Source organism: Aythya fuligula, chromosome 6, assembly GCF_009819795.1.
Source record: "Aythya fuligula isolate bAytFul2 chromosome 6, bAytFul2.pri, whole genome shotgun sequence".
NCBI classification, from domain to species: Eukaryota; Metazoa; Chordata; class Aves; order Anseriformes; family Anatidae; genus Aythya; species Aythya fuligula.
In genome coordinates, this window is record NC_045564.1 from 19,594,732 (window position 1) to 19,619,924 (window position 25,193).

General features: G+C 39.1%; 1 protein-coding gene across 3 annotated transcripts in view; it reads left to right on the forward strand.

The window, feature by feature from the left end:
* The window catches only part of ABCB11 (ATP binding cassette subfamily B member 11), a 41,262-nt gene that overhangs the window by 12,110 nt on the left and 3,959 nt on the right, over positions 1–25,193 (forward strand). For all 3 annotated transcript variants that reach the window (XM_032190131.1, XM_032190129.1, XM_032190130.1), the window contains 18 exons: positions 522–693; positions 2,450–2,574; positions 3,978–4,152; positions 5,513–5,626; positions 7,392–7,502; positions 8,417–8,542; positions 9,885–10,088; positions 10,788–10,958; positions 12,186–12,387; positions 13,083–13,158; positions 14,112–14,247; positions 15,810–15,971; positions 20,175–20,279; positions 20,377–20,538; positions 21,589–21,792; positions 23,271–23,512; positions 23,626–23,782; positions 24,779–24,976. In XM_032190131.1, coding sequence (XP_032046022.1) covers positions 522–693; positions 2,450–2,574; positions 3,978–4,152; positions 5,513–5,626; positions 7,392–7,502; positions 8,417–8,542; positions 9,885–10,088; positions 10,788–10,958; positions 12,186–12,387; positions 13,083–13,158; positions 14,112–14,247; positions 15,810–15,971; positions 20,175–20,279; positions 20,377–20,538; positions 21,589–21,792; positions 23,271–23,512; positions 23,626–23,782; positions 24,779–24,976 — 2,842 coding nt within the window. The remainder of the gene's footprint in view (positions 1–521; positions 694–2,449; positions 2,575–3,977; positions 4,153–5,512; positions 5,627–7,391; positions 7,503–8,416; positions 8,543–9,884; positions 10,089–10,787; positions 10,959–12,185; positions 12,388–13,082; positions 13,159–14,111; positions 14,248–15,809; positions 15,972–20,174; positions 20,280–20,376; positions 20,539–21,588; positions 21,793–23,270; positions 23,513–23,625; positions 23,783–24,778; positions 24,977–25,193) is intronic.

The following is a 25,193-nucleotide window of genomic DNA, read 5'->3' on the forward strand; positions in this document are numbered from 1 at the left end:
CACTCATCTATTGTCCTGCTCTCCCTCTCATTTAAAGAACAAACTAACTGAAAAGGTTTAGAGAGGATTTGGGAGGTGGTGGAAGGTGGAACAACAAAGAGAGTTATAGCCCTCCTCCTACCCCCTCAGCAAGGCTGTACTTAGCGCTGTATTGATGGGAGGAATGCCGTATCAGCTACTCTAGTTCTCCTTTATCAAATAGCTGCTTCCAGCTATGATGTCTCTGCCCTCTCCTTTGAATCATCTGGAGCACAGTAGTGAATGAGACTGCTTGCGGGATGTCTTTTCCTAGGAAAAGACAGTATCTTCTTGGTAGTACTCATGTATAAGTGCCTTCTGGCATTGCAAAGGTAACAGCTTTTCTCACTGTAGCCCAGGGTCTTTGGAATGGGTAATGATGGAAAGAACAGGAGTGAGAAAGGGCCCTCTCCAAGGAAAGAAAAGTAACCCCCATGTGGCCAAGAACAGCAACACAAAGGATAGATTTGCTCACCCATCTTATTATTATTTTTCCCTCCTAGTGATGTTAACAAAATTAACGAGGCTATTGCTGATCAAGTGGCAATCTTCATCCAGAGATTAACCACCTTTGTGTGTGGATTCCTCCTGGGATTTGTCAGTGGATGGAAATTGACCCTTGTTATCATTGCAGTCAGTCCCCTGATTGGGGTTGGAGCAGCCATCTATGGCTTGGTAAGTGCATTCTGAGAGGTCCACATTCAGGTGTGATGAGCAGGGAAGGTCATGTCATAGAGCTAGGAGGCTTGCTGAAAGTGGAGGCTGTTACATCCCTTTAAAGTCAAGAGAGGCAGATTCTGGTCACAGCAGCACTGGTGTGTGTGTGAGCTTCACTCCCACTTTGCGTATTCTGATTCCCAGAATAATATATCAGGCTTCCAAGACGGGATTGTTAGCATAGCTTCCATGGGGTCCTGTGCATGAATTTTATGGTTGCTGAAATCAGAGACTGGCCTACAGCATCTGATTATTACTCCACACCAGGTTTAGATGGTTAATAGATGTGGGACTTAATTTCTATGACTAGGCTTTTAGATATGACCCAGACTTGGATCTTTAAAACGTTTCAAAAACAACTGCTCAGACTTACCTCAAGCCGTCCCAGCTCCCAGCAGCTGCTGTGTCCTCCCAGTTGTTCCTGTTCTGCTCCTCCACCCACACCCTGTACCTCCCTGTCAGTGTGCAGAGGAACCAGGAGGAAGAGGGGAATCACAGGATCGTCTGCCTTGCCACCTCCTCTCCATGCTCCTCCTCCACATTCTCTCATGCTCCTTGGTTGGGATCAGCCCTCTGACTAGCTCTCTCTCTTCTTTACCTCAGGAACAGTTTGCTGACATTTTGCTATCAAACTTCTAGTGTAACTCTGACAAATTTTGTTTCTTCCTGCTCTCCTTTTGCAATGTGCTGGCTGCAAAGCAGATGATATGAATAATGACTCAGTGTGAAGTGGGAGAACAGCATTCTGGCAGGGAATGAAATCTATTCCAAAATGCATCTTTACTTCATTTGCAATTTCTTTCTGACCTCATTCCCCTTTATGTTTGTCATTTTCCCAGTTTTAATTTTTCCCAATTTTAATTCTTCTTTCTCTGTCCCCATCTCTTTCCTTTCATGTACCCACATCCATTTCCTCCTTATGAACCTTACTATCCCAAGTCTTTGTTTTGTAGCATAAAGAAAGCATCCCCACCATCAATTTAGCCTTTTTTTTTTTTTTTTCTCCCCTCTAGGAGTGGCTAATAGATGTTTAGGGTAGTGTATTTGAAGAGGGCAAACAAGTAATGATGCTTTACAATTTCCAGGGGTATTTGGCTCCGGATGCAATACAGTAGCTTTCTATACAACAGTCCACGATAACATTTTCATCCATTAATGTGAGCATTTTTTGAGCCTAAGTAATCTTTCAGCAGCCAGTATGCTCTGAGATGCTGTGTAGGAAGCTGCTTACTGTTGTCCCACGAAACAAAGCTTAGTGGTGGTCAACATCTTTTTTCATCCTCCCCCATCAGTTCCATTGCTTCTTCTTCCCGAGGCTGTGTCTGCTAAGTGGCTAAAAGGCTGCTCTTCCTGCTTAACCTAACCCTTCCTCCCAGCATGCACACATCCTCAATCTGTGGTCTGCTATAACCCACCCAGTAGCCAAGAGAGGAAGGGAGGGAGCAAAAGCAGATGTTGTGAGGTGTTCTTTCTAGTTGTTAGGAGCAGAGCTGTTGGCAAATGGGATTAACTGCTATGCAAAACATGCTGCAGAGGTATATACCCTAACACAAAGACAAGCCTTTGAGTGGGCAGTGTGCTGTTAGGAGCAGAGCTGCTAACAGAGTGACCTCATGCAGGGCAGGCAGCACTGCATGGCAATCAGCACTGCTCACTGCAGTCCTTGTCTGCACCTACAGCTGAGCTGTAACCAACATTTCTTATGGTTTCATAGGCTGTGGCAAAACTGACAGGCCGAGAACTAAAGGCTTATGCAAAAGCTGGGGCTGTGGCTGACGAAGTGCTCTCATCCATCAGAACAGTGGCTGCTTTTGGTGGGGAGAAGAAAGAGGTCGAAAGGTTTGTTCAGACAAATTATAAAGAGTCTCTGGTTTCTTTTTCCTGTAGCAAAATAGCACTGGAATACACTTCAGAAATCCACTTCAATTAGTCTCTGAATTCTGAAACAGTGACCATCAAATAGCTTTGAGAATTAAATGTATGTATGTTGCAAAAACTTAGTTTTCAAATAGAATTATTTATAGAAAACCAATTTCATAGTTAAATCAGTGAAATAAAACATCAGAAATACTATCGTCCAGTCATTCTCACTTGCAGAAACTTACTTGCAAATTTGCAGCACATCTGAAAACCTTGGGTACTTTCAAGCTAAGTAAAAAAAAAAAACTAGTTGCAAGTGTCGTAGCCTCCACAAAGACCCATATTTGTTGTGCCCACTGTAAAGTAGGAATGTTTGTATTATTAAAAACAAAATCTTCTTGGATTGGGAAAGAAAAGTTTCGTCACGTATTGTTGTCTGTTGTTTTTACGTACATTGACATGTACCTGTGTATTACTTGTTGCTTTATTTTAAATATTGCAATATGGAGCATGAAAATACAACTTAATTAAAAGATGTCAGGGAAAGTAGTAACAGTGATAGTTACAGAAACTGTACTTAACAATAGTAAATGAACATTATAAATACTTAAAACTAATTAAATGAAAATACTGGTAAAAATATCTGAGGGAGATGAAAACAATCTTATGTCTTTCTCAGTTACCTGAACACTTTGTCATTGTCACCCTCATCTTCTTACAGACATACCTAATCTTTAACCTGATGCTGGAGACATGGTTCTAAAATTGAATAGAATATTTGGTTCAAATTTGGACTAAATTCTACCTAAAACACCTGTAATATCTAATTAGCTGGTCTTAGGTTTTCAGAAGTACTTGCTCAACAGAAAAAAATAAGGGCAAGGTGAATTTTAGATGATTGAATCTAAACTATTTGCTTCATTTGTTGCCAAGATTGCCGATTGCTGCTCATATCTTTCCCAGTTACACTTAATATTTATCAGTGCTTTTCATCACCAAGATTTGATGATGTTAAACAGTTTTCTCTTGAATTCATTTAAAGCATTATATGATTGTAGAACTTCCTCTGAGGTTTTGGGCAAATTGTCAAATCCCATGCCACTCTGCTAAAACTGCCAGTCACTTGGCGAGGTATCTGCAGTGAGTGTGGTATTTCTTGTGCTTGTTGTACTAGAACATGTAGTGATTTCACACTCTGGTAGCACTGCTGGTTTCAGCAGAAGTAGTCGGGGTCTCTCGCTTCAGACTGAGAGGTATCAACCTCACGTGGCCCCTGTGTTCACTGCAGCACAGTCAGCCACTGAAGACACCTTGTTCTGTTGGTCTTTGTTTATTTTAATTTTACTGTCAAGTTCATTTCATTCACTTGTGTTTTTCTACAGATATGATAAGAATCTGGTGTTTGCTCAGCACTGGGGGATTCGAAAAGGAGTAATAATGGGATTATTCACTGGATACATGTGGTTTGTAATTTTCCTATGCTACGCATTAGCCTTTTGGTATGGCTCTAAACTTGTCCTTGAAGAAGATGAATATTCACCTGGTACTCTTCTACAGGTACCTATTTTAGCTTGTTGCAACTTTTCTGGATTGCTTCTTAAAACATTTCTAGAACACTTACCTGTGATGTTCTGGTATCTGGTTGTTTACTGCAAGGTCACTGCTCAGTATGTTTGAAAGTATATGACACAACTGAATAAGATGAAAAAAAATCCATGTATATTTTAAATATTTCAAAATGCTGCCTACGGTGATCAGAATAATGCTTGCATTTGAGAGCCTGGTACACATCTGACAGAGATCAGAAACTAGCTTTCCCATATCGTGTGTTGCCTTGTGGCATCTGGGTTATTGCCTTCTGTGAAGAACTTTTATTTTGATAAAAATAAAACCACTGATAAAGAGGAACCTGGCCAAACAAAGTTTTATCAGATCTATCAAATTTTGGTTGATGTGCTCCAGCTTCACTTGCTTCTGATCTGCAAGGCCAAGATCCAAGGTTGGACTCTTGAAGTATCCTCTGATACTGGATGCTCTGTCCAGCTGCATTTGTCCTCTCTCAGTCCTGACAGGATGAATGGGTACTGTGGCTCATTTTTTGTCATGTTGTCCTAGGCTTAGACTAAAAGAACATTGTGGGGCTTTCCCAGGAAGGTCGCTAGTGAGTAACTCTTCCCTTTGGTTGTTGGGAAAGGACTTGAAACAGTGAGCATCTGTGCTACCTGCAGAAATGGTCAACTTAAGACCTAAGGCCATTTATGAAGAGATGACAAATGTTCCCAGATGTCACAATAGAGAACTGAAATAATAATTTCATAATCTCATATACTGGCATATCCAGCATTGGTAGTAGCCCATACACTTCTTTGTGTGAGGGAGACCAAAATACTCCCTGTAGCTGGTACCTGCTCCAGAAGTAAGTTTTGTATTGATTTAGATAGGAACTGCAATATACAAAGATTGTAATGCATTTTAAAATGCTTTATATTTTTAAATGTTGTAGACTCTTGTCTGCTTACTGGTCAAAGACATTTCCAAAATAATCTACTTGCCATTGACATTCAGTTTCAGCCCTTGTTTCAAGGCATAGGCATGCAGTCGAAGTAAGGTGGCTCAAAAAACACGTTAGCAGAAGTCAGTAAAGATATGAGTGCATATATGCTTAGGCCAGTGCAAATATGATAACTTGATTTAGTTCAACCTGGAAGCAAAGTTGTGAAAGATAATGAAAATTGTTTCTAAGAGCCATTTGTTTGCTTTTTTTGTGAGCTAATTATGCTCACATAGTGAGTCACTGCAGCTCGGTTGATGCACAAGAACTCATTAAGCCACTGTAGTTTGATTTGCCTGTCTAAACTCTCAGTTGTAATAAAGATTTGATGTCAGATTTTGTTGATCTCTTTTTCTGCTTTTACAGGTTTTCTTTGGTGTTTTAGTAGGAGCTTTAAATCTTGGTCAGGCATCTCCCTGCCTAGAAGCCTTTGCCACTGGCCGTGGGGCTGCAACAGACATTTTTGAGACAATAGATAAAGTAAGTAACACATTTCTAAGCTGTGTCACTGTGTGGTGGGAAAATAAACAAGCCTCAAGCAGCTGCAGTTTATCCACAGTGTAAATGAGGAAAAATGAAAGCAATTAAGGAAAGATTGACTGTGCAATAGAAGAGTCTAGCAGCATGCACACACGCTCAGAGAGGTTGCCTAACAGATTCCTTAAGCAGCCTGTTTCTGCATAATGAAGCTTTACCTCAGCCACTGCTGTTTCTTACTCCTATACCTCATACTCGCATACGGTTCCTGGTTAGTGCAGGTGCACAAAAATTGTACAGGCAGGCACTATCAGTTGCCTTGCAGTCAAATTTTGATCAGGCACCTAGCTCCCAGCCCCAAGATGGTATCAAAAGTTGTGTCTCTATTGACTTTAGGTGTCAAAGGTGGATTTATACCTTGAGTCAAAGGGAGACCAGATGAGTGCAGGCAGTGATCTTGCAGCATTCAGAAATGCTCATCACAATATTCTCTGTACAGATACATATTTGAAATAAACTTGCATAAGAAAGTCTGAGCGCCATTGGCATCTATTCATGAGGATGCCTTTCTCTAACTGCATATATTTAGTGGCCGACAGAACACTGTAGATTTCTTAACAGTACTTTATATCTCTGGTCATTGACAGGCCTTACTGTGCTTGTGCCTATTTAAAAGTGTGTAAACACATTAAAATGCTGCTTGTCTTTACAGTGCACATAATGGTATATAAAGAAACTCAAAGAGCTGTGGTAATGCTAATGGACTTTTTCATAACCCGTCAGTGTTCTATAATAATGATAACATAGATGCCTTATAAATGCACTTTATAATCTAAGGCTTTTGCTCTAAGATAACTGAAAAAGAGATGAATAAGGGAAGTGTTTTTTAGAGAAAAATTTAGAAAGCAAAAAAAGATTTGCAACAGTAATGATTAATCACAAAATTCAAGATAAGGCCGAGTCAGATAACCTTAGGGTAAAAAAAAAAAAAAAAAAAAAAAAAAAAAAAAAAAAGCTAATGTGAGATTTTGTCCATGTAGAGGAAAGGGTGACAAATTCAATCCATCTGCTTGCTGCATTTCTAGGTTTGTGATTTGATAGTAAAAGCTCAGCTCTGCCCTCATACAGATTTTCTCTGGCACTAAACTTACGTGGTCATACTGCAGTTCCTATTTGCAGGATTACTTCATTTCTTAGTTCTGTGCTCCACAATACCCAAGGCCTTGCCAAACATATGTGAGACCCAAAGCACTTTGTGGAAAAATCTCAAATCAGAATTCCATCTCCTAGGACGGGGCATACAGGGATGGATGCTTGAAATGCAAAATGATGAAGTGTGTAGGTTTTCAGCAATTATTTTTTTTTTCCAGTGGTGTAAGAGTGTGTTTATATGTGCGAAGTAGTAGCCATTTTAGTCCTGAGGAGCTAGCAAAATTAACTTAGCTGCATCCATGAGGCATTCTAACTATTCTGTTCAGCAAAACCTAGCTGAATAGTAGACTGTGTAAGTGCAGTAAGCATAAAAGGAAAAGAGAGTGCATTCATTTTGCCTGCGCTAGCTGCCAGTGACAGCTCTCCCATCACTTTAGTCTTTCACTTCATGTTCCTTGCCTGCTAGCCCAGGGGCAGATCCTGCTGCTGGTTCAATGCAGCCAATTGCTGTTCAAACAAAGGTGCCATGGCTTTGTATGGTATTGGGAATATTTATCTACTGCAACAGCGTTGGCTGCTTAACAGCAAGTAAATAACACAATACATTTTGCCCTAGAAACCCACCATTGACTGCATGTCAGAAGATGGCTACAAGCTGGATAAAGTAAGAGGTGAAATTGAATTTCATAATGTAACATTCCATTATCCCTCCAGACCTGATGTAAAGGTAATTATTCATCATCTCTTTTGTGAACACGTTTACTATAAAAAATATATCCTGCCAGCAATTTCTGGATTTTCAGTAGTTTGCTTTCCATAAGCCTAGACCTTCTGTTTAAAAGTAGGCGGTAAATAATTCTTCTATCAATGGTGTAATTCTATTTACCATTATTTTGTTTTACCATTCTGACATATCTGTTGCCATATGTATTCTTTGCCGCTGAACATAAACTTGTAGATTTCAGAAAGTTCATCTGCATACAGCTTCTCTTGCAATCAGTTGTGCACTTTTATCAACTTGTGCAAGAATAGGAGACCAAGTAATAAGCTGAACTGAGCAAGGAAATTTTCTAAAAATCTTCCATTACCCTGGGGATGTATCACGTGACCCATTACAATCTAGGAGAAGGTACAGGAGCACTGGCTGTATAGCCCATTATTTCTCTACTGCTGTGTTTGAAGTGACAAATCCTCCTTGGAAAGTGCATTTGGCAGACAAAGAAGCATATGAAGTATCAGATTATTCTATATAATTTCACTTTTACATTCCTAACAGTTATGCTTTAACAGGCATTCATAATTCATATAGACTGTTCTTTAAAGGGGATTTATTACCAAGTTCTTTCAATGGAACTAGCCTCACTAGTTCTTAATGACGAAAAACAGGAACAAAGAAATATCAAAATCTGATGCCTGTCATGGAAAATTGTGTTCTGCATTTATGAACTCTTCAAACAAAATAAAAAAAACGTTTCCTTTTTCCTCTTTCTTTATATATATTTTTTTTAAAATTTGTGTGTTTACTTTGAATCTCCATGTAAAGATAAAGAATATAGGATGGATCTCCTCCTGCTGCTTGCCTATATGACAGTGAGAGAATTAGAATGAATAGATTCTTTCTCTTTTCCTTTTTCTTTCCAGATCTTGGATAACATTAATATGGTTATTAAAGCAGGGGAGACAACAGCTTTTGTTGGAGCTAGTGGAGCTGGAAAAAGTACAACAATACAGCTCATCCAGCGTTTCTATGACCCCACTGATGGCATGGTGAGTGTCCTGTTCTAGCAGGGATTTCTCTAGTCTTAGGGACTCCGAAGAGTGACTTGGTCTCTTCTCTGAGATGGAAAGGAACTTTTTAAGGAACTTTTTTTTTTATAATCCAATAAAGAAATGAGTGAAATCCCCTCTCAGGGGAATACTGAATAGATAATATTATCAAAAATTATGGGAAAAACTGCTGGGAGAAAAATAAAAATCAGTGACAACCTGAATAAAATCTGTACCTATAGATAAAATAATTCAGGAGTGACAAACCATTTTATGTTACGGGAAACTCAGTATTAAACATTTAATCATTATCCCATAATACTGATTTAGCATCTGCCATTACCATTTAATAATAGTTTGTCTAAGGATATGAACTACATCTGTTAAGTCTCATTCTTTTTCTGTTTTCCTAGTTGGCACAAATCACACATATGGTGACCTGTATTTGAATGTATAAGAGACAAAAACCAACTTAGTGTCAGCATAGTCTGCAAAACTCACTTATGCAGAACTCCGTTACATTTGGGTGTGTGTTCTATGATTCCTTCTTGTGTTTTTCATGCCAAAAGTTTCAATATTCACAAAGAACATTTCATCATATGTCCTAATAGTACTTTGGAATCTTGGAGACTAGAAAATGTATGAAAATACAGTGGTGCTGCTCACAACAAGCTCTCTTTTTCCATTGTCAAGAAGAAAATTTTTGTAACTTTTGCTTGTCTGCATTTTACAAAAAAGGCCTCCCCTTCATTAGCTTCCTCCCCAGTACTGAGGCAAAAGAATAAATTTGGCTAGAGGTCTTGATTTACACAGATGAAAGATAAGGACTAGAAAATGAGGTACACAGACATACTTTGAGGCCTTGTGAGTAGATCAGGCTAAAAAATAGAAATTGCTCCCTTTGAAAGTAACTACCTGTCTTTAAAAGTGTCTGCAGGGAGACGTTGGAGGATGGTTTATTCTTCTGCCTGGCCCTCTATGGAGCAGTTAATCCATTTTTCTAATGGAAAACATACATCATCTGTATATGCTCAAATTTGTAATTCCTTTAAATAAAGAAATTTTGATGGGTACTTTCTGCCTGGCTTTATTTGTGAGACCAAGAAAAGAGAGGTGTTGGGAAATTAAATCAAAAGCACAACTCCTACACACTAGAACTATTGTACACTTCTGCGACTACACTGTAGTTTTTCTTCTATGAAAGCTGTTTTTTTACACTGGGCATAGAAAAACAACATCATAAGCCCTTTATTTTTATTCTGTCTTTCTTTGTCTCTGGACCGAAGGGAATAATGTCCTTGAATTTTATTTTGCTTGTCCTTGCTTTATTTGGCTTCTGTAGATTACTCTGGATGGCCATGACATTCGCTCCCTTAATATCCAGTGGCTACGCTCACAGATTGGTATTGTTGAGCAAGAGCCAGTGCTGTTTGCTACCACAATTGCAGAGAACATTCGCTATGGTCGGGATGAGGCTACCATGGATGACATAATCAAAGCAGCCAAACAAGCCAATGCTTACAGGTTTATCATGGACTTGCCACAGGTATGCTGTGCCTTGTAAGTAAAATTTGATGGAAAAATAGAGATTCTCTATGTCTTTCCCCTCATGCAGCCACTTGTGATGGGCAGAAGATTAAAATGGAGAGTAGGCAGTAACCTGTCCTCAGATCAGAGTTAATTAGGTCTTACTATGTGGATTTCACCAAGTTCACATATATATTATACATAATTATAAATTATTCTGGCTGTCTAGATCTTAGGCTGTATGTGTTTATCTAATTCTCTACCTGAAGCTGGTGTGATAATCATGAATCGGAGACACAGTATTCATGAGTCACATGCCATCAGCAGACAAATCCAGCTCTCTGGAAAGTTTGCTGGTGAGTCATCTGATGGAGAGTAGGCAAGTGTTTTCCTCTCCAATGCAGCTTTTGCTGAGAGAGTTGTTCTAAGCCGAAACAGATCACTGCACTTTTTTTTTTTTTTTTTTAAATCAGTACATGCTTCTTTTGGTCTGGGGTTGGCACTTTGCTCCAGGCAAGACAACATTGTTCATTATGAAGAAAATTACTTCATCAGCTTTCCTTTGCATTTGGTGCACTAATGATGTTTTTTTTTCTTTCAAAAATGAAAAATTTTCCAAGTTATTCCCAGGAGAAGTCTGAGAGACATTGTACCAGTATCTACGTTGATTTCTAATAGACCTCTTTGTTACAAATTTCTTCTTTTTTCCTTTACCCAGCAATTTGACACTCATGTTGGAGAGGGTGGAAGCCAGATGAGTGGAGGTCAAAAGCAGAGGATAGCTATTGCCCGAGCCCTTGTGCGAAACCCTAAAATCCTGCTACTGGATATGGCAACTTCAGCACTTGATAATGAAAGTGAAGCTATTGTCCAAGAAGCACTTCATAAGGTTTGCTATAGTATAACATAAGTTAGACTTACAAGGGGAGAAATTATTTGGAATGCATTCTGCAGACAGTGCTGCTGAATTTCAACAAAGCAGTAAAGACCTTTTCTTAATGGTATTCCTATAGAGAAATAGAACCTTAGTATTATTGGAAGGAAATATTTTTTCTTGCATTGGGACTTCAACTGGATAGTTCCCTTTTTCCAGAGATAAGTGCTTATCCTGGGGTTCTCTATGCTCCATCTTGTTTTGTGTGAATTAGGATCTAGTCCATGTGTTCTGAGTCCCACAGCAAACCCCTTATGAGGGGAGTTTGGCATGAAGTAAGTAATAAGATGCTAAGGACTGTCAAGATTTCACCAATTCTATCCATGCCAAGAAAGACTCTTTTCCTTGTCAACTGTCTGATTCATCCAATAAAACTAAATATTGGCAGCATAGACCACTACTCCCAAACCAGCTGTGCTAAGCTCCTTTTAGCCTTCAGAGAGGTGACCAATAAAATTGATAGGATCCCCGGTAGATTCATCTAATTCTACAGTAAATATATAAGATAAGTCAAAATAAAGCTGCCAGTTTTTCTCTACATTTAATATAAAGGGAGCTTAGTCATGTGTAAATTTTGCTAAAACAAAGGCCATTCCTAATGCCATTGGAATGCTACACACAGACAATAACTGTCAGATGACTGAAGAAGAATCTACAGTCTGTAGAGAGGTGTCACTTGCGATCCTGGTCATTTTTCCTAACTTCAGTCCATGAATCCAAGAAAGACTTTGCTAAGGCAACACATTCAGAACACTTGAATTACATTCAGGAATAATTCTTCTTCTCTGGTAGCAAAGAATATTGCAGTGATCCATCATGTGTACTTGACTGTTCTAGAACTTTGAAAATGTCTGGGTTTCTCTGCAAAGCTGGAGATAATTGCACTCCAACAAGTGTTAGTGCTGAGTCCAAGTTAAAACGCTTAGTGCTGCAGCAGTGCCCCTTCACAGGCTTCATACTGCAAAAAGATGTTCTCACATAGCTTAGACTGCTGGCAGAACCCAGGTAGCAGAACCCAGGTGTCTGTTTCCTTTCCTTTTTTTTTTTTTTTTTTTTTTTGTGGGGAATATGTGGGCTATGAAAGACTGCCTTTGATTTAGAGAAACTTTAGGTGATAGAGTGTTGGTTCCAAGTGTTTCCATTTGCTGTCCTGTGATTGGGGCTGGTTTTGTTCCCTGTCAGGCTCGCCTCGGCCGCACATCGATCTCTATAGCTCACCGCCTGTCAACCATCAAAGCTGCTGATGTCATCATTGGATTTGAGCATGGAAGGGCTGTGGAGAGAGGAACTCATGAGGAACTCATGAAAAGAAAAGGGGTTTATTTCATGTTGGTGACCTTGCAGAGTAAAGGAGACGCAGCACTTACTAGAGCAGCAACAGAAAGTAAGTGTCTTGTTTTCTTTAACAAAGTGATGTAGAATTCCACAAAATATAGATTATTTTTAATGGGGCTAAGTGCTTTCTCCACCCTCTTAATGACTGACTTTTAGCAATCAGCAAAGTAATACATTGATAGCCCTAACCAAAAGGTTTTTACTGCATGTACACTGAATAACCTTCATTCTATAGATCTGCCCTGAAATATTAATCCTCATCAGCAGTACCCCGCCATTTTATATTTTGATTTTGTGCTAACAGTCCAGCCATGTCACATTTGAAATACAAGCAAATTACAGAGTATTTTGAAACCACCCTGTTTGTTTTACTAGAGGAAGATTTGAATCAAAGCTTCTGGAAATGGAGGTCTAGTAGAATGACCTTTTTATTTTTGGAAGCATCATAACTTGGATATGATTGTCTTAAAAGAACAATTACAGTATCAAAATAGGGAAACAGCGTTGGGCATTCACATCCCAAGTGAGATGGCCCAATATTCAAATATTTTCATCTTGTCAAATACAAATATTAAAACCTGGGGTATATGTAGGATGAGCAGCAAAGTGGTGCTACGTTCCTTGCCTTCTACAAAGTATTTCAATTATAGCTTGGTGACTGCACTTTTTTACAAATCAACACTGGACTTAAGTTGTATGTAATTTTAGCACAAACTAAAGAGCTGTATATACTGTATTTTACAGCAACAGAGAATAACATTGAGCCAAATCTTGAGAAAATCCAGTCATTCAGCAGAGGAAGCTATCGGGCCAGTTTGCGGTAAGTCTTAAAAATCAATGTAAATCTCAGTATTTCTGGATTTCTAAATTTCTCCCACCATTCCATAATCCCAGTAATGTTAATTAATCACTGGTCTGTGTGTTTTTAAAAAAGGGTGGAAGGGCTTCAAACATCTCATTGAGACACCATCCACTTGGAAAGCAAGAGCTTGGGTAATATATTAATGATTGAAGGTCCATGGATAAATAGAAAGACAATTTTACTCCCATTTCTAGACATAGGACCCTCTTGCAAGGTTCTGGCTTTCTATATTGATGTTCCATTTCTGATATTACTATCATACAGCCATGCACTTATATTGCCTAATGCACTTTCAATCCATTCACTTTTCTTTTTTTTTTTTTTTTTTTTTTTTTAAGAAAAGACATTGAGAGGTCAATGATAAAATGTGTGAGGACAGTTTTATTAAGGCTTCTTCTTGATGAAAGTGAAAGCTTTTTACAAGCCAGACAGTCTACTTAGACGTCTATAATTTCTTTCTGGCAAGCCTACGTCAGACATGCAAGTGAATGTATCTCCTACATCACAGGGTCATGTTTCAGTGGGGAGAGAGCTGGATTTTTTCAGCATCCTGTTTTTCTGGACTGAACTACTTGAAAATGGTGAATTGACTTGATGTCTTAGTAGCTTATGCAAATGTAGTAGGATACACCATAATTTTCCTCAAAAAAAAACAACAACAGTGCAGGTCACACAGAAGACAACATCTGAGTGGTGGGGTAGAGTAAGATTTTGAAAAGTATTTATTCCCCCTGTGGGATATTTTCTTCTCAAAAGTTGAGAGAACACAGGAAAAGAAAGAAGTCAGTGGGAGTCCAATGATTTGCTTCGGTGAAACCTGATGTAGTTGTTAAGAAAACTGTTTTTGCTTTGAGAGCAAGTATTATGTTACTGAACTGTGAAGAACAGACTATATCTGTCTTCCTTCACAGAGCTTCACTTCGGCAGCGGTCCAGATCTCAGCTCTCCAATGTCGTCCCCGACCCTCCATTATCCATTGCGGGAGATCAGGCAGAGTCTCTGTATCTTATGTCTTCATATGGAGAAGATGATGGACAAACCAAAAAGGTCAGATCCAATAGTTCATTATTAAATTGCAACCAAAAAGGACATCTTTTAATTGCTTGTTAATGAGAACCTGTAAATGTATGTTTCTGTTATAGACAGATATGTCTTTTGGGGTTGATACTTTTCTCAAACAAAACCACCACTTCAAGTCTTATCTTCTATATCCTCTAAGCTGTATTTTGATGGATCTCATGCTTATTGTTCCACATAAAATTTCTAGCAGACCATGAGCTCTTGTTAAAACAACATACGTTGTAGATCAAGTTAAAAAAGACATATTAATTAAAAGGCATATAAATTAAAGTTGAATTAACCAAAAAAGCTCAAGGTGCTCAGTCTGTGAAATGTGATAGCTACTCAGTAATAGAAATGATGCTACTTCTTGTTCAATAGAGTAAATTCCATTTCTTCTCAAAATCAGCTGAAGGTGTGTGAGTAAAGAGAGATCCTCACTGCTAACAGGCCCAGAGTCCTTTCACTGACAAGTGTCCTTGCGCAATCAAGTAATATAGAAAATAACAAACACGTTAAAATTATGCAGGATAGAACCAGTTCTTTAGGAATGCTCACAGTGGGTTTGCAAATTGCTTATGAAGCTCCCTGCCCTGCTTTGCAGGGCTACAGATATTCAGTGCAGAAAACAGCAGTTAGAAGTCTCTGTTCCTGCTATTGCTGAGCCTATTCTGTGGATAAATAAGTGGCTTTAGTGCTGTGACTCTGATACTAGCTCATAAGGAAGAGAAAAAAAAAAAAAAAAAATGTTTCCACCCATTCATCCTTGCCCATTTCCAGCAGATGGGTCTTTACAGTGTCTGTTTTGTCTGGGCGTTTCCAGACATATGAATGGCAGAGCTCAGCACACTGAGTGTTGCAGAAATACTGCACAAATCAAACTGCAGGGTAAGTTATAATTTGACGATCAATATTCTGCTGGTACTGGGAGTAATTATGGGAATTTTGTCCATAGTCTGACGATGCTTCACAAAAGGGAGGCATAATTAGCACGTATAAAGCTTGACTCTGGCTCTCACTCTTACATCTCCATTTTAGTTATGTTGCACACCTATTAATTTGATGCAGAGTCTGATCAATGTGTTTACCCACAGTGCTGTAAAATCATATTTAAGAACGTTCCAGGAGAGACATAAAAAGCCCCTTGTGAGGAAGAAGCGTAAGTTTTGGTATTGAGTACTGCATAATGCATCATCTGGAGACAGCAGACTGGGAACAGTCTGAGTTTCTGTAGCAGAAAGTCTGCTCCTAATTAACCTCTTAATTTGGAATTGGTAGAGCTACATAAGGCATGAATCTGTCTCTCTTTCTCCAGGGACAGTAGCAGTAGTCATTTGTGTAACCTTCCTGTGACTCCCTAGCCCTGCGAAAGAGCTCCATGCAGCAGCCAAGGCCCATCATTGCCCCTTCCCATACAAAGCTAGAGCAGCTGTTTGGGACTTGGACATAGCCATTTAACTGACAATGTTAATGATATGTATCTCACCGTCATAGGCAGAACATCACTGGGAGAATGTGTTTGTTTCATAAATCCAACCTGTTTTTTTCAGGAACCTGTTGTTGTGGAGGAAGACATCAAGCCTGTACCATTTACCAGGATTTTGAAATACAATGCCTCTGAATGGCCATACATGGTGCTGGGATCTCTGGGAGCAGCTGTGAATGGAGCAGTCAGTCCTCTCTACGCTTTGTTATTCAGTCAGATTCTTGGGGTAAGTAATGCTAACATTTTCAAGTGTATTTTAGCTCTTAAGCAGAAGGGAGCGAAGGAACTTGTGAAACAGTACTTGACATGTTTTGGGTGAGTCTTTAGATCTTGTCAAGCAAATGGGGTTAGGCTTCTTGCTTATAAACAATTATTCAGTAGGGATATTTATATCATTGTCATCATGCTATCATTTGAGCTCTTTGATGGGGCAGGCTTATTAGCATTTGTTATGTGTGCTTCATTATCTCTCATGTTCGCTTTCCAGGAGCTGTTGGTGGTGGGTTTCTGCACACACACACGGTTTATTTTAGGTGAGACAAGCTATACCTTGCATCCAGGTATGGTGAGGAGGGACACCTGCAGAAATCCCTCCATGCAGCATTTCATTCTGCAGCCTTGGTCAAGCCTTTAAGAAAGCTTTGGACCCCCTAAATACTTCACATTTTACTTCATATTTCATTACTGGAACATTCAGCTCCTTGCTGTCTGCTCCCTGCAGAATGCCCAGGGAGAGATAGATCATTGTAACAGGTTTCATACCTGCCAGCAGAAAGTAGACTTGCATCAACAAGTATGAAAGAAGCAGGAAAGAGGAATGTGTTTTTAAACCTTGTCATTCACTAAGGAATGTGTTACCAGCAAGCCTCACTTGAAACTTTTCAAGAGCTTGTGTCTGTTTCTTCCTTCAAACACTTGCTGGAATAGAAAGAGAGGATGCTTCCTCCTTTTGTAAAACAGTTTTTTGGGGAAAACATTTTCCAAGTTAGTTGGAAACTAGAGGGCTGCTGAAGGAACTCAGCATTGCTGTAACCAATGCCCAGGAAAGTGCCCTAAATTGTCAAGAATCAAGAGGATTTGTGTTGTTTCCTATTGAGTAAAGTAATGACAAATTCACTGGGAAGAAAATGGGAATGCTAGTATGGTTTAGTGCTTCAGGTAACTATCAGAGAGAGGGTAAAACTTGTGTTGCAATCCCCATTTATTTGTTTAGGTCATGTTAGGTATCTGTACAAAGAATGCAGGATCTAAGGGGTAGACATGCTTCTAGAAACTGGAGGTTTCACTGTGGTTTTCTGTGGGGTGCGGTGGTGTAGGTGGGTGTTTTGGCTTTGGTCTTTCTCTCCAGGAAGTTGTTAAGGCTGTCCCTGGTGGTCCAGTTAGTGGCTCCTGGCCAATATGCTATAGCCTTTTAGCCTCAGGTCTGCTGTCTCCAAACGCTTGTTAGTGTCTAGACCTCATGCCAAGGGCTGTGAATTTCACTAGGCAGCAGGTGAGGCACTGCTTTGTGTAGTCTGCAATGAATCTAACCTTTAACTCCTTCTGAGAGCTAGGTTTTCTAAACACTGGGAGGTCAGGGCCTCAAGTCATCCTTCAGGATGCTGAATGCCTTTATAGCCAAGGATGCATTCCTCCTCTTGAAGGTCTGAGTTCATGGAAAGAAAGAGGCTGCAAGAAAAAACAAGCCACAGCCAACATGAGCAAAGTCCAACATCTGTGTTTTATTATTCATACATTTAAGAAATTTCTGCCTGCTGCCAAGGAAGGTAGGCAGATGGAACATGCATCTGCTTTCCAAGCTGTTTGACTATCTGCAGCGATGTTGTGACAGACATGTAGGCTTGTACTCTGGGAGCAATACACTGGAGAAGTGAGGGGAAAAATCCCCACAGCTATAAAATCAGAGTAAATTTAGGAGAGTCTGCCTTGAAGGTGCTCAGAAATTAGTCCCCAAAAGTCAGTGAAGATCTGGGTAACACTGGATATGTCTTTTTAGCTGTTCAGTTCAGATCAGAAGTGTACTTGTGAAACACGTTTCTCAGTTGTTTCTTCTTTCTGTGCTTTGGTTCCCATTGTGGAACTGTCTGAGTATGGGAAATCATGTGCTAGCGAAGCTCAGCTGGAAGATGTGTTCCAACTGTTTGCAGTAAAGAGATCTCTTTCCAAACAATGTTATCCTGGACTGCTGCATTCAACCCTAAGGCCCCCAGCACAAGAAGGACATGGATGTATTAGAACAAGTCCTGAGGAGGGCCACAAAGATGATCAGAGGGCTACAGCAACTGTCCTCTGAAGGACTGGCCAAGGGAGTTGGGGTTGTTCAGCCTGGAGACCAGAAACAGTACCATAGGACTATAATTAATATCACATACACATTAACAAATGTATGCGATGATGAGTAGTTACTCTGCTGGTTATGTGTTACGCTAACAATGTGTGTGACATGACTTACAATGAAGTGCATTTTACCTTCCTGTCTAGATAGTGCATACCATGGTGATACTAACATACTGTTACAACAATTCTCAAATCCAGAATTCTTGCAGGACACAGTTTATCTGTTCATGGTTCATCCATTCACCTTTGTTATTTTTCATTCGGTCCCATTGTTTAACTAGAACATGTGATGGAAAGAAAACTATGCTATATCTTTTGTAGATACATAAGTTACAAAGCCAGTTGAAAGTTGGTCACAACCTGTTCAATTCAGGATGAAACAGAAACTACTGAAGCTACAGTGGATTTCACTAAGGGGATAGGAAAAGCAGCAGACTATTTTGTTTTGTTCTTATTATGATGGATTAAATTAAGAGTTTTGCATCCGAGCATATCTGGTGACTTTCTTCAAACAAAGATTAGTCTGAGAAAGTAATATCCCTTGCTACTGAAAAGGAATATCACAGCACGGCACTGGAGCAGACGTTAGCTTGCATTGCTAAGTGCTGTTTAGATATTATCATTCTGGATTTTGCAGGATTTATTTTGCAGCCAAGGTACTTATTATGTACAAAGTTAAAAGCACTTTAAGTAGAATTCCCAATAGAGAACAGCTATTTCTTTTTCTCAAATTCAGGCTCTAATTCCTCACTGTTACTTTAATGTATGGATCACTTTGAACACTAAATAACTTGGGTTGACCTTTTAAGATAGGAATTAAGTTTATTTTTGTGGAAATTTTGTACGTTGCAGCTATAATGAAAATTTCTTATTCTCTTTCTAATGTTAGCTACTAACCTAGAAGAGTTTAAGATAGTTTTGATCTAAGTAAAGCTCAAATGCACAATTTAACTACATAGAGAGCAGGCTGAGAAGTTGAGAGGTGAGGCAATTTATCACAGTTCTTACCTGTGAAATCCAATTAGAATGAATTTAATATTAGCAGAGAAGTACAAACATAAACTGTGGCTTATACCTGTGAGTAGCAATAGTTCAACAACTGCAGGTAAGTTAACTGACCTACATATCAACAGCTGTGAGTGTAAGTAATTGCTAAAAGATGGCTTCTTAGATTTGTACCACTACTTGAGCAGCAGCCAGTAACACCAGCTGTTGTTGAAGAAGACCAGATATAAAGAACACCAGATAAAAGAAAAATTTAATGGAGGTTGCAGCGGCGCAGGATGGAGGGGCTGTACTTTAAGCTCTAATGCTTTTTCTTAAGTACTCAGCAATAAACACATATCCACAATCCTTCAGTAGAAGACAATAGGTTCCTCTTGAAGCCTGCCTACAGCAATTATAACATCATTAGTGTTGTGCAAGGAGAGTCATCCTAAAGTGTAATGACTTATGAGTACTTCATTTCGTATGGCCTTGTAAGGTTCAAATTGTCATAGATTAGAGAGGAGGTCAGGAAGATGCTGCAGTGTCGCTTTGTCCCTGCGTTATTTATTTTATTGCTGTTCTGGTTATCAGCCAATACTGGGGGGAGAGGGATGCGGTTGCTAATTATAACTATGCATGGACAGCAAATAATCTCAGTCTATGTAGATGCTGAATATAATAAACTTGTTGTTTAACAGCAGTATGCTGTACCCAGGCTTACCGTAGGGAAGTAAGTTGGCATTTACTAGGGGTGAGGGAGAGCCATGTGTTACGGCTTTGGTTCTAGGCAGAGCTTCTGCATTTGACAATAAGTTGTGAATTAATGGTTCTGGAAACAGGGATGAACACACAGATGCTTCTCCTCCTGGAGACACACTTCTGCCCAAAGGCAGCAGAATAACATTTCCTGTTGTCCTCTCTCCTTCTGGACAGACTGAGCCAGAGAAGAGTAGTGTGCACCCAGGTTGCCTGTCCTTGAGCCGTAGAAGCCAGATGTGGTCCTGTCTCTTGGGCTCAGCTGGGGACTTCCTTTGGTGTTGTCCTTCCTTCTTTACCTGTACCTAAACTGACACTTCTAATATTATACCATGCATTTCTTTCAAAGACCTTCTCTGTTCTTGATGAAGAAGAACAAAAAACCCAGATCAATGATGTCTGCCTGCTCTTTGTCTTGATTGGACTTCTTTCATTTTTTACACAGTTTTTACAGGTAATAGCAGTGCAATGTAAGTAAATTTGTTTCTGATCTCTTACTCTGTGTGTATCTCTTCCTGTACAAAATTTTTGTTTATTGTCTTGAACCACAGGGATACACCTTCGCCAAGTCTGGTGAGCTGCTTACAAGACGCTTAAGGAAAATTGGTTTCCAGGCGATGCTAGGGCAAGACATTGGCTGGTTTGATGACCGGAGGAACAGCCCTGGTGCCCTGACCACAAGACTTGCAACAGATGCATCACAAGTCCAAGGGGTAAGACTTTAACACTGTTTTACTGTAGGCACAGATTATAGTATAGTTCTACTATAGGCCTATTTTGGCACATCGTCACAGACATTAACTAGCATGCAAAAGGCAAAGTCAGTGTAGATCTGTCACTGGTCAGCCAATTAAGCTTTTTTCTGTTTATTATAGACTGTGAACTTGGAACAACTATCACTGTATTTAGCTAAAAGTACAACTAGGATCACCATTTACATTGTTTGTGTCTGTATTACCAAAACAAAACCCACAAAAATCAATGAAATTAATACCAACTAAGTGGAACCAGGAGGAACATCCAAGAACTTTCATTGATTTTTTTTTTTTTTTTCTGAAGATGAATTAGCTTTTTGCCACAATGTTTATGTGTTTATTTCAAAAATGTCAGATTCATATTTTAGCAACATTCACCAGTAATCATGTTTTCGAGTGTTTGGCATGGTATTGTTCTTGCTGTTTGTGACAGTTTTGATCTAAACTGACAGTCCAGTGGAAAACCATTTAACAATACTGGAAGGTGCACTAGCCAAGGATCCATGCAGCCCATTTCAGTGGGATTTACTATTTGGGAAAGTGAACCACTATCCCCATGTGCTGTGTTCCTTAGGGGATGAGGATTAAATCGTGCTGAACTGTCAGCACACTACCTATCTGAACTGATGCTTTGTTAGACATTAAGTCAGACACCATTTTACTTGGCCCCAGTGCAAGTAATTTTCTAGAAATAAAGGAAACATACAGATGTTTCTGTTACAAATAATTGGCCTGATTCAGCATGACTGAAGATAGTGGATTTGTTTTTTTAAACTACTAATTCAGGAAATTTTAAGAATTTAAAAGGCAAATGAGAGAGGTGGCTCCCAAACCCCCGTCAGCAGGAATTTCCATAGACTCAGAGAAACTACGTGCAAGCCTCTTCAGAGCATATTTTAATATGATTTACACATTTGTAAAGTTTTATAGGAAGAATTATTTAAAGATTATTGAAGTTACTAATGGACCACAAGTCAATCATATCTTTTTTTATTATTTTATTTGAAGGCAACTGGATCGCAGATAGGAATGATCGTCAATTCCTTTACCAATATTGGGGTGGCCATCATTATTGCTTTCTACTTCAGCTGGAAACTGAGTTTAGTCATAATGTGTTTCCTGCCCTTTTTGGCCTTGTCTGGAGCTGTGCAGGCTAAAATGCTGACAGGATTTGCTGCTCAGGACAAGAAGGCTCTGGAAGCTACTGGACGGGTAAAGTTATTTAAAAACTGTATTTGCAACCAATTCTTATTTTGCAGTTGAAAAGCAGGGAATTTGAGACCGTCAGCAATTCAAATGTAATGAAACTTACATTTTTTTGCAAATAAGTTGCAAAATTTCAGCTTGTAAAAATACTGAAATGCCACTGGGAACTCCCTAGCTACAAAAATATTTACTGTGTGTAATGTGGGCAGGCCTGCTGCCTTTGGAACACACAACTTCTTTTGAGTTGAGTTCAGGGCTGCTGAGTTCTGGCACATCACTCAGAGCCTGATCCCTTTTGAATATACCTAGTTCAACAGTGCAGAAACCAAACTGCATCATAAATACAGGGGAGTTAGAAGACAGGTGATGTGAGGAAGTGATCCATAGAGACTGCTAAGCATGGAAGAGTCCAGTCTGAACAATCAAATTTACCGTACCTATCTGTACCTTCACATTATGTGATAATGCAACAGATCTGACCCTTAAATTTGGCCAGAAAAAAAATACCCTGAAATTGAATGGAATACTTTGTAATGATTTATAGTTGGATCTCTTTGTATGTTCTGAAAACAGCCATAAGCTGTTTACATACGGAAGCGTCACACCCTGAAATGACTATCAAACTCCAGACAAACTATAGTGTTATTAAACCAACTTCCAAATAAAATTACTTAAGTACAGTGAAACTTGGCTCAAACTGTAAATTTACTCCTATAGATGAAACTGTAGTGCTGTTTTGGGGATAAAACCTCAAATTTTGACTGGAAACAAGTATAATAGAAAACCTAAAATTAACTAATAGTTAAGGCTCCAGAGAGGTTTCCAGCTTAGGGAAGGATCATGGGGATTATCTCAGTTTCCCATGTTACAAGAACTTGCTTACTTTCTGTCTATGTGCAAGGTAAAATCCTCATGTCACTGGTATTAGAGTCAAAATATCACCTTCCCTTTATAGGTTCCATCGCATCAGGCTTGTTTGGATATAAGAGAAACAGTAAGGGTTGAGATGGAATGGAAAGACAGCACATTCAAGTGCTTTTAATTTATGAAACAGAAGTTGGGCATAGCGACCTGTCTACCTGTTTCCTTGATTACTGGTATAAGTAAATTAAGTAGTGTAATTGAAATATACATGCTTAATTAATAAATACATGTAATCAAGGAAATAATAGTGTTCGTAAAACTTTTTTGTTGGATACGTTTATTCTCACTACATAAAAAAAGTCACAAGTAGAGCACATGCCTGATTTTGTAAGTGTACTTACAGTAACTTAGCTTTAATGGAGCAGAGAATTGCTACTGAGGATGGTAGCACAGATCTGGTTTATGTAAAGTTTCTCTTTAGGTTGGCCAATATTTGGCCAGCCTGTATCATATTTGAATAAGCTTATATATGATTAATGTCATGCATTTGTGAAAGAGCAGCACTACTTTTCCAAGTAAAAATTAGGAAATCGTACTCATAATTGTTTTTTCTCCTCCAGATTTCCAGTGAAGCCCTTTCTAACATCAGAACTGTAGCTGGGATAGGGAAAGAGAAAATGTTTATTGACACCTTTGAGAAGAACCTGGTTATGCCTTACAGAGCTGCAATCAAAAAAGCAAACGTTTATGGAATCTCCTTTGGCTTTGCCCAGAGCATAGTGTTCATTGCCAACTCCGTCTCTTACAGATACGGAGGGTTTCTGGTTGACACTGAAGGACTCCATTACAGCTTTGTCTTCAGGTAGGAGCGTGCCTGGAGCCAGACCCAGGCTCCTCTCCAGCTGTGCTGGTCTGGGTGGAGCACGCAGTTTCCCTACAGCTTCCCACAAACGATCGTGTTCCCCTTCCCTGCAGGGTGATCTCTGCTATTGTGACCAGTGGGACTGCTTTGGGAAGAGCTTCTTCCTACACCCCGAACTATGCCAAAGCCAAAACATCTGCTGCACGTTTTTTTCAACTAATTGATCGGATTCCTGAAATCAGTGTTTATAGTGAAAAAGGGGAAAAATGGGTAAGAGTGGAAACAGATAAGTAATTTGAGATGTTCCTCGGCTCAATATAAGCATTGAAGTTGCAGTAACAATTTAAAAAGCAATGAGGGTGGGGAAGTTGTTTGAAACAAATTCCTAATACAAATTCTGATTAAGAATTTGTTTGGGTAAATATTAGGAATTTGTTATTATGAATTTGGAATTATTATGAATAACTGTTAGGAATGTGTTTGGTAAAACTCCTGTAAATTAGAATAGGAGTAATTGGGATGACTCACAGAATAGCACACTTTTGCTTTCTGTTCCAAAGTTGACATATAAAACAAATTATAACTAACTTGTATATTTTTTTTAAGTTTATATCAAAAACTTGAGGTTGCTTTTGAGAAGGAGAGTCATCTTGGAATGAGGCAAAATTAAAACGCTTTATTTTTGGTCAATGGAAAAGTCAGACTCAGCAAATTCAAAAAACTATAACTTTTTCCAGAATTAAGTCATTTTTAAAGTAATTGTCACAAGTATATTAAAGACTTTGCTCATACCATAAAAATAGGGTATCTTGATTCCTTTAAGAATTTATTAAGTTCTCAATTCTGAGAAAGTTGGAAAACTGACCAGATTTCCTCTATGTTTTTAATCTTACAAAGTTCAGTTGATATTTTTAAAGCATTCTGCACAGATGTGTTTGCATGATCACCAAATATGTATTTAAACAGTATCTGTATTAAAATAACTAACTTACCAATTTGCCAGGTGATCCCACTTCCAATTGGTACCTCTGGCTGGTGTAGTACAGGGCCACATCAGTAGAGCAATAGCGTGATGACTACTGACCATCTGTAGAACAGCTACACCAGTAAATTTCTAATCCCTCTTTCTGGGCTAATTTCATAAGCATTAATATCAAATTTTAAATGACAGATGCAAGAATGGAATTAGAGGAAGAGTTATTTTGTACTTTATGACTCAGTTTCAAGCTTGAACTCATTGCAGTGTCTTTCTTATTTTTTCTCTAGGATGATTTCAAGGGAAGCATTGAATTTCTTAACTGTAAATTCACATACCCTTCTCGGCCCGATATTCAGGTCCTGAAAGGACTCTCTGTAGCTGTGAAGCCTGGCCAGACTTTGGCATTTGTTGGAAGTAGTGGCTGTGGAAAGAGCACAAGTGTCCAGCTTCTGGAGCGTTTCTATGACCCTGAGAAAGGAAGTGTGGTAAGCAAAGCAAGCATGATTTGTGTACTGTTGTTTCCAGCAATGCTACAAGGACTCCTCCAAAAGTGTCCTACTGTGCAACCTCACCAAGGTAGTACGCATATGCAGTTGGGTTTTCAGCTCCTCAGACAAATGAAGACTGTTCAGACAACTCCCTGAGTATCAACTCCAACGTATTCAGGCAAAATGAGAATACTGTAAACCTCAGTTGCTGTCT